Consider the following 10,648-nt stretch of genomic DNA (forward strand, 5'->3'; position numbering starts at 1 on the left):
TGCACTCGTAGTCCCATGGAAGAAACTCTCCCGTCGTTTTGATATTCGCTGCTCGTACGGTAAGATCGCGCTCCTTCTCCATTGCGAATGATTTTGAAGATTCATATTTTTCTCACTCGCTTTATATACCCGTTTGTTGCACACGACACTAACTATAAGCATAACGATGGCTCATGTTTGTATTAACAATCCTTATCTTTTCTCTTCCGGCAATTATTGTAATATGATATCCCCACCACTCCGAATTTACCCCCTCTCCTCCAAACATGATGACGCAATTTAAACAGGCGCTCTACTTTGATGCGCGCGTTGTAGGATAAGTCGGTATAGCGGATAAGATGGCACGGAAAAATAATAAAAAATTTTAATTACAGTTGAAATAATATTTATTAATATGTATTGTTACAACTCCGCAAAGACCTGAGTCACCAGTTCACAATCAATTATATTATTCTTATCGAATAAATCGCTTTTGCGAATCGCCACGTGATCGGGGTCCTTCGCATTCCTCGCGATTTCTGAAAAGTGTGCGAACTTGACATCAACCGTACCAGTGATGTTGTTCAACGAATGATTGATACAGTCTACGCAATATTCAAGTGCAAACATGTTACACACGGTTCGGTTTGACATGATTAAACATAATGCTGATGTTGCCAGGCGCATTACTTTTAGGTTGTTCATTTTTCCAAAACTTAACATGCAGTGTCCAACGGTCTGAGACGGTGCTTCGTCCGCATCATTCTTAAAGAAGCTGGCGATGATGCTCCGTTGATTCATGAGTTCTTTCCATACGTCGTATGATAGACGTAGCTCCTTGCCATGGTTGTCACCGAGAGCGATTTCCACACGGCTCGGCGTTGAGACGTTGATTCCGATGTCGAGATATTTGTAACTGGTTTTTGTCAACGGGTATCTTCTAACCAAGATCCTAGATGATTCTTTTTCCATCTTTGACATATTACTTTTTTGTTTTCTGTGAAAAAATAAATTGTTAGTTTAAAAGTATAACAATTAAGTTTAAAGATGTGGCTAAAGAAACAACATACTCGTTGGGTAATTGCAGCTTCTTCGCACTCTGCTGTTTGTTGATCTGATTATTCACGGTTGACATGGTGCAAAACATCGTTGCTAGTAAACGTCACAGCGAACTAGTGATTTTCTCAATGATTTCGAACGACTGATGGTTCCTATTCTTTTTCACTTGCTTTATATACCCGCTTGTTGCACACAAAATTGATTAAAACTATCGATGGTTCATATTTGTATTAACAATCCTTATCACACCCTCTAAGAAACGGCGCTCAAATGCTGCCTCTTTGTTCTAAAATACAGCGATGACGCAATCCGTAAATCTGCACGAACCTGCATACTATAAACATAATGATTCTGACAACATGGCGCTCTACTTTAATGCGTAGAAAAAAAAACCTGCACCAATAAACAGTTCTCTTTCCAATAAACAATCCTTATCTTTTCCGGGAATCCTTATCTTGCGATTTGTATTAACAATCCTTATCTTCCGGGAATTATTGTAATCTGATACCCCCACCACTCCACATTTACTCCCTCTCCTCCAAAAACGAAGACGTCATTACCCCCTCCACTGTTATCCGATACCCCTCTTCCCCTCTTCACCCGCGCACCCCCTCAGATCCCTGAGTTAGAACCCCTATAGTATAACTACTAATATTATATAATATATATAATTAGTTGTTAGTTTCTTACTATATGTAGTGTTTTTCTAAGAAACATGTGAGAAATCGTGCTGTAAACATTGAAAAACATTGAAGTCTTCCCATGTATTTTTTTATAAAAAAATAAATAAATATATTTTACATTAAACAAATCAAAGTATAAATTAATTTATATACAAAGCTGTGTATATATGTATACGTGCATATACATGATATACCGTAACCGTTCTATATGCATACTGCGGGATATTCACAGTACGTACTAAGAACCAAGTTACGCGAGACATAGGAACTTACTGAGTATGTACTGCAGGATATCGTAGTACGTATATCGAATATTCTAAGAATATACGCAATATACTTTTGTGATATTCTCCGAATATTCTCAGAATCTACCTGTGCTGTCTGGGTGGTGATTTAATTCTAACCGATGTTGTGAGATAACTAAAGGAGAAGTGCTTTTTTTAATGTCGTTTTTATGCTCTTTGATCCTAGTTTCCAACTTTCTCTTTGTCTGGCCTATGTATGTTGCGTCGCACACACATTTGGCACAAGTTATTGAAAGTTCTCCGAATAGTTTTAACCGACGACAAACGGCACGAAACGGCTGGACAAAAATCCGTCTAGTTCTTTAAGAAATAACTTGTAACGGTCGGAGCACCGAGTTCGCTCGTTCAAAATGTCCGTTGAGCGTAATTGTTCAAACCACGTGCTCCGATTGGCTACCGACTATATTTATTAATGTAACCGGGTTGTCTGAATAAACCACTTCCTTTAGAACAGTATAATAATTGGCCTTTATTTCAAGCACTGAATACAATATATCTCGACGATCGTTCGACTGACTAGAACTCTATTCACAGCCTATTCGACGACTCTAATACGACAAACGCGACTGGTTTTAATGCCGGTTCCGAACAGAGTGTCTCTCCGGATTTCGCTCCGGATAATCTTGTGGATCCTGAAGATTCCAGAACGTTCTCGAACCTTCGGCGGATCCGGTAGCGCGCGCATGGATCGATTAGATACCTTGATCTATCGAGAATCGATGTATTGCGATTCGATGAGTCGCCTGGTGCCCTATTGGCGCCGTCTGCCGGCCGGCCGCAGAAATATCTTACACTATCTTGTACACCACACCACTGTGTAACATCTTTCCTAAATTGTCCTGATGTCTCTTTATGAAGTATCTCAAATCACATTCCCTTGCATCTGACATCCTAAACCCATGTTTCTTAGCCATAGAAGTAAATTTCTCAGATATGCCTTTGACGTATGGAATGGTATCAAACTTATTTCTTCAATCTTCTGAAATACCACCTTCTACCCTTTGTCTTTTTATGCCCCCAAATAAGTAGTATTTTAATCTTTCTTCAATATTATAAAAAATGAATGGTAGAGGGTAATTATTATTCAATAAGATGTTGATAATGTGTATTTTAATTACTACTTTCTTTATTTACCAGAAAGACAACAGTTAATTTTAACAAGAGAAGGAAGCTTGAATTAAGGATTAGGTCCTTAGAGCAAAAATTAATGAAATATAATAGGAAGTGCAGTTTTAGAAGAAGAACATATGAAACGAAAGTATGCAATGATTGAAATGTTTAAAACTAATTCTACATTATATCATTTTAATATTTTTAGGGCATTGGAAACACAATTAAATATCTGTATAACTGAGAAGATATCGCTACAAAATCAACTTCTTGATAAACAAGCAAGTATGCATTGTGTCTGTAATAATGTATGTGTAGAGAATCAAAATTATTTGAGAAGTAACTTCGAAAAGTATGGAAAGACTTTTGGCAAAGAGGATATAGTCAAAGCTATGAAGCTTCAGGACAGTCTAAATTCGAAAAAGGATAATAATTGCATTATTATTGAACCAGTAAGTAAACTATTAAAAAGCATTAAACTAGTTGAATAAAATATTTTGTCTTAAACATATTATTGTAACGTCTGAAATCAATATTTGTTGTTATAGGATAATAATGATAAAAAATCAAGACAAGAGGATGAGAGTAACGTATGTTTGAGGCTTGGGGATAGTCTAAAATGAATAAGTTCAGATCTTAAAAAGGACGATAATTGTATTATTATGAAACCTGTAAGTAATAAATTATTGACTTAAACTAGTTGAATAAAATATTTTGTCTTAAACATATATTATTGTTACGTCTGAAATCAATATTGAGTGATTGTGGTAATGGAGCATTGAAAAGGACTTATACCAATTTAAAAATACCTCCAATACTTGCAAAAAAGTCGAAATTCAGTCAATCAAATCAAGTAACTGTTGTTTTACACTCTATATTATGATATTGTTGGTACTTACAATTTTTTGATGATTGTTTTAGAAAACTGTTTTAGAAAATTGCAATGGTATGACTTTGGATGGCTTTGAGGGACATTCAAGGGCTGATATATTTCCTATTCTAAAGCTTGGTCATTCTACTAGTTCAAGTTTGAGCTCGTACGCACAGAAAATTAAGATTGACAGGAAGATAAGAAAATCGAAACTTGATACAGGTGATAATCAGAAGCTTCCCAGGTAGAAATCTGGTCTAGGAGAAAGCCTGGCCCTGGATATTTTTCCCCGAGTATAGCTTGGATCTGTCCGGGAAATCTAGCTTGGACCCATATGTGATGGGGGACGGCGGGCATGGATGGACCCATATGTGATGGGGGACGGCGGGCATGGATGGATCCATTATCTAAAATGTACCCAGGCCCAGGCTTTGTTTCCACGGTTTTTCCTAGAAATTATACTGGAATCCTGCCTAGGGCCCTTATTTTACTCGGGTTTTCTCCTGGATTGTTCAATATTGTATTTTGCAGATGACGTTCTTATAAACGTTTTTGTAGATTTGGGTAAAAGTGGCATTAATCTAGGTCGTAAAATATCCAGCAATTCATCTGCTTGATTATGTGGAATTTGGTTGGTTACAATCCACTGACGTAATTTTTCCATTTCATCAGCCATTTCGTCTTCATTATTGTGACCTTCATTGTATTCATCGATTTCTCTTTCTGATTCTAATATATCATCTTCGAGCTCTGAATTCTCGATTTCTCTTTCTGGATCTGACATATCATCTTCGAGCTCTGAATTGTTATTTTCCATAAATATTTCCAGGCCATCAGTTTCCTCTTCGTCGCGTACATGATAGACATTCTCATTTACAGCACTATCAGTAGCTTCATTACTGTTAGATCACGAATACTTGTTTTTTATCAAGTCACTTTCGTCACACGTGTCACTTTCAGTTTCGATGTTCGCTATTTTTGTTTCTAATTTTGTCTTCGTCCAATATTTTCGCTTCCTCAACAATAGACGAGAAGCCGCGAATATGCGATCACACATTTTGTACGTTTCAAACGTTTTTTCTTTTATTTCGAATCGTAACTCTTTGATATGCTCTAAGGTGTTACTATTTTGAGCCGTAAAATATTTAACAAACGTTAACATAACCTGAAAGTTCAGAATAAAAATACTGGTTTTTCCCTGATCAGACCCGGCCAGATCCAGGAAAAAATACAGATAGATATTTTTTAACCAAAACCTGGGAAAAATCGTGGAAAATTTATAGCGAAAAGCCAGGACCCGTCTGGATTTTTCAAGCTAGTATTTCCCATGCGGGGCCTGTATATATTCAGGGAAGATTGAGGGAAATTTCTACTTGGGTTAGTGATATACTTCTGCCGGCTTGTCAAAACAGACAATAAAAGTTATAATGTGTATAAAGCTTAAGCAATTTTTATATTATGTTTTAGATATATTATTGAATTTTATTTATCCATAGAAAAAAAATTATTAACACAAATTCGACAAGAAATCTTGCAATACACAAATAAACTTTACTGGAAATTATAAATATTGTTAGAACTAATTTAGTATATATAGAACAGAAATATTAAACTTTGATATTTAATTTTATTTATTTTAGACAAATTATACACTAAAGTTGTCGAATTATGTGCTTTTTTGATGTATGGTAAAATTAAAATTTATACAATCATACCAATTATCACTATGCCTTATGTGACAATTGTTTAGAGACTTTAGTGCATTTAATATTTAATTTTATTTATTTTAGACAAATCATACACTAAAGTCTCGAATCATGTGCTTTTTTGACAGAATGTATGGTAAAATTAAAATTTATACAATCATACCAATTATCACTATGCCTTGTGACAATTGTGTAGAGACTTTAGTGTATGATTTGTCTAAAATAAATAAAATTAAATAGCTTAAAGTTTAATATTTCTGTTCTATGTATACTAAATGTATACAGCGTGTGTCAAAAGTTCCGGGACGGCTGGATAATTTGAAAAATACGCATCACAGAGGAAAATGACCTCGACAAAAGTTGTAGGATTTTTCTCGGGCAATCCGATGGTGACCTTAGATTTGGCCTTGCCCGTGACCTTCAAGGTCATTTCAAGGTCAAATCGAATTTTTTAAATACAAACCCCTATTTTTTATTCCAAAATCTAATAGCTGGTGTCAAGAGCTTTTCAAAACACTATAATGAAGTTATTTTTCATTAAGTACTTTTCGATTTATGAGACTTGAAAGTTACAGCATTTTGACATAAAATACAAAATATCTTGTAAAACATTTAATTTTCGGAAATCTTACCTTAATACTTTTATGCACAAAATAATGAGACAAATCAATTGGTATAAAGAAAACACATAGTTGCTTTCAAGAAAAAATATGTAATTTGCAACATGCAACTGCATACTTTTTTTTAAAACCAATGTGTTTTCTTTATACCAATTGATTCGTCTCATTATTTTGTGCATAAAAGTATTAAAGTAAGATTTCCAAAAATTGAATGTTTTACAAGATATCTTGTATTTTATGTCAAAATGCTGTAACTTTCAAGCCTCATAACTCGAAAAGTACTTAATGAAAAATAACTTCATTATAGTGTTTTGAAAAACTCTTGATACCAGCTATTAGATTTTGGAATCAAAAATAGGGGTTTCTATTTAAAAAATTTGATTTGACCTTGAAATGACCTTGAAGATTACGGGCAAGGCCAAATCTAAGGTCACCATCGGATTGTCCGAGAAAAATCCTACAACTTTTGTCGAGGTCATTTTCCTCTGTGATACGTATTTTTCAAATTATCCAGCCGTCCCGGAACTTTTGACACACGCTGTATATATATATATATATGTATATATATATTACTAAAAAAAAAGAAATAATATCTATCAAAAAATTATCTTTTTAAAAAAAAGTAAAAAAAGGCGCCAAGTACACGCTTTTGTCACAACCAAAACAAAACAGTATTGCTTTACCCGTCAAAAAAATTGTCGTACATATTTAGAACCTTTCCAAAAAACTTGTCGTATATATCTAAAAAAAAGCTGTTGTATATATAATAAAATTTTCAAAAAAAGCTATCCTATATACTTTTTATAAAAAAATATGATATCAGGAAATGGCGCCAAGTGGAACTAAAGAACTATGAAAAAAGTTGTACACTATTTCTATAAAACTCTTGTATATAATGCTGTCGTATATATAATTAATTATATTATGTACTATCCCAGACAGCACAAGTACGTTCTATGAACATTCATAGAATAATATTAGAGAATGTTTGAATATTTCTAGAATATTCTTACATTATGATTGGTGTTCCTGTGAACTTCCAGTGGAATATTAGAAGTAGACAAAAAATCACGTTCTGTGAACGTCCTATGAATATGCTATAGAATATTGTATGAATATTCTAATCACTTCACATAATAGTTTAATTATATTCCGTAAATATTATAAGGACATTCTCTGGATATTAAATGAATTTTCAGAGAATATTCTGTGTATTTTCATGGAATATTGATGAGAGGATATAGGTAATGTAAGAAAAATATATATTAGAGGTACAAATAAGTTTTAAACCGTTTTTTGTAGAACATAAAAAAGTAATTCAAAATTTAAATATTCTCCCGCTCTTTTCCAATTTTGTAGTGTTTATATGGTAACATAAAAAATAACAACCAACTTCACGATATTGTTTGTGTAACCTAAAATTACAGCAGCTTGAAAATGGCAAACGAGAAACAATTTATTCGGCACTGCATTCGCTACGAATTCCATCAAGGAAAGAGCGCCGCAAAAGCGTGTGCATCAATTTGTTTGACTCTTGGAGACAATGTTGTATCCAAAAGTACGTGTAAATTTTGGTTCAGACGGTTTAAAGAAGGTGATTTCGACGTTAGCGATCGTGAACGTAGCGGAGCCCCTCTCAAGACTGAGGACGATGAATTGCAAGCATTACTCGATGAAAATTCGTTCCAAACGCAAAAAGAGCTTGCATTACAACTGGGAGTAAAGCAACAAACCGTTTCTAACCGTTTACAGAAGATGGGAAAGATTCAGAAAGAGGGAAAGTGGGTACCATACGAATTGAGCCAGAAGAACAAAGATAACCGTGTCGAAATGTGTCTGAATCTGTACAACAAACAGCACAGAAAGTCTTTCCTGTGGAAAATCATAACGAGTGATGAAAAGTGGATATATTACGATAATCCCAAGCGAAAAAAATCATGGGTAGACCCCGGCCAACCATCCACATCAACGCCAAAACGGAATATCCACGACCAAAAGGTAATGCTCTGTATATGGTGGGATATGCAGGGTGTGCTATATTATGAGCTTCTGCAACCACGTGAAATGGTTGATGGTAATCGCTATAGTCGACAACTATTGAGATTGAATGAAGAAATCCGTCGAAAACGTCCATATACTGGCAAAGGATTGCGTCCGGTGAAATTGCTTCATGACAACGCTAGGTCTCATGTCGCTAAAACGGTCAAAGAAACATTATTGACGCTTGGTTGGGATGTTCTACCGCACCCGGCCTATTCGCCAGATATAGCGCCAAGTGATTATCACTTGTTCCGGTTGATGCAAAACGCATTATCTGAGGTACGCTTCCGGAATATTAAAGAAGTGCGAAAATGGGTCGACGACTTTATTAAATCAAAAGACGAAACTTTTTTCACTGCTGGAATTTGTAAGCTGCCCGAAAGATGGCGCAAGGTCATAGATAATAACGGAGAATATTTTGATACTTAAATGTATTATTGAATTTCTGCAAAAAAATCTTGAATTTTCAAAAAAAAGGTTTAAAACTTATTTGTACCCCTAATAGATATACAAATATTATAGATTTATATTATATAATTAATACATATATATATATATATATATATATATATATATATATATATATATATATATATCAACACTTCATTTGGTGAATGTGATTTAATCTTATTAATTCGCATATCTATTGAAATGAAAATATTTATTGAAAACATTTGCCATTGGGTAAAAATTGGAGTATAGAGTCTTGTAATAACAATGACTCAATTTTCGAAAAAATGATTTAACACAGTTTTAATAACATATATTTAATAATATATATTTTAATATATTTTTGTTTATTTTAGTATATTTAGTTTGTTTTAGTATATTTGATTAAATATTTTTTTATTTATATACATATATATATATATATATTTTTTTTTTCTTGTTTTTTATTCTTTCTGTTTTATAATTTTTGGTTTTGTTTTGTTCACACGTAAAAAAATATATTTTCTTAAATATTTTTTTATATACATATATATTTTTTTCATATATTATATATTTTTTGTTTTTATTTTTTGTTTTGTTTATACATGAAAATGTGTGAACAATTAAGAAAAAAACCAAAGAAAAGCTTTTCAGAAGCTTGGCTTAGTGATGATAAATACACATCTTGGATACGTAAAGTATCCAATGATGATAGTCTTTTTCATTGTATTATGTGCAATAAAGATTTTTCATGCAATACTCGTGTTTCAAGTCATGCGAATTCTGCATGTCATATAAAAAATACGTCATTGAATGATACATTATTCAATAATAACGATGTAAATTCAAATACAAGAAAACGTAAAAAAAATCCATTTCGACAACAATGGTTAGATATTGAGCAATTTAAGCCATGGCTATACGAGGTGTCACATAATAAAAATTAATTTTTTTGCTCGTTTTGTAAAAAAACTATGGTTGGTGACTTATCGCACATATATGATCACTCAGAATCCAAAGCGCACAGGAGGATATCTGATAAAAATAATACAAAAACCAAGAGAACGAATGAAACTAATAACGTGACAAATGATGAATCACTTTTGACATTTGAAGAGCGAAAAAAATCAACAGAAATTCGATTTGCCGCATTGATCGCTGATAAAAATATTTCGCATCAAACGACAACAGATATTCTTAGTTTTTTCAACAAATAGGAAAAGATTATAACTTATTAAAAAGTATGACTATGGGTCGAACAAAATGTAAAAGTATTATTTCAAATGTGTTGTGTCTGGTTGAAACGAACCGTGTGGTAAACATGATTCAAAATACCAGATTTTCTATTTTTATTGACGAAACGTCTGATATTTGTAATGAAAAATGAATGATGTTTCTTGTGCGGTATGTTGATCCAGAAAAATTAGACATTCGCTCACAGTTAATAAAATTAATTAATATTGATGCAAAAAATAGTAGCGCAGAAAAATTATTTGATGCATGTAAATCAGATATGTATAGTCTTAACATTCCATTTTTAAATATTATTGCCTTGTCATGCGACAATGCATCTGTCATGATAGGAAAAAATTTATCATTTAAAACAAAGCTAGCAAAAATTTGTAAAAATTTATTAACATTTCAATGTCCGTAACATTCCGCTGCATTAATTGCGCATAATGCATGTACAAAAATACCCGAATATTGTGAGAAATTTCTAAAAAAAATCGCAAGTTACATTAACGGTAGTCCTAAGCGTTTAGCTATTTTTCAAGAATTTACGGAATATTTTCAGGAAACAAACCGCAAAATTTTAAGATTGGCTGATACACGCTGGCTTTCTCAC

General features: G+C 33.1%; 1 protein-coding gene across 1 annotated transcript; it reads right to left on the reverse strand.

Annotated features, from left to right (window-relative positions):
* Positions 1-402: 402 nt before the first annotated feature.
* On the reverse strand, positions 403-1,165 carry LOC136998853 (uncharacterized). Its single transcript, XM_067352152.1, has 2 exons — positions 1,050-1,165; positions 403-976 (listed from the first exon to the last, which is right to left on the reverse strand). The coding sequence occupies exons 1-2, from the start codon at positions 1,124-1,126 to the stop codon at positions 403-405; spliced, it is 651 nt and encodes a 216-aa protein (XP_067208253.1). The 5' UTR covers positions 1,127-1,165.
* Positions 1,166-10,648: the final 9,483 nt, after the last annotated feature.

The sequence above is a fragment of the Linepithema humile genome, chromosome 3 (genome assembly GCF_040581485.1).
Source record: "Linepithema humile isolate Giens D197 chromosome 3, Lhum_UNIL_v1.0, whole genome shotgun sequence".
Classification (NCBI taxonomy): Eukaryota; Metazoa; Arthropoda; class Insecta; order Hymenoptera; family Formicidae; genus Linepithema; species Linepithema humile.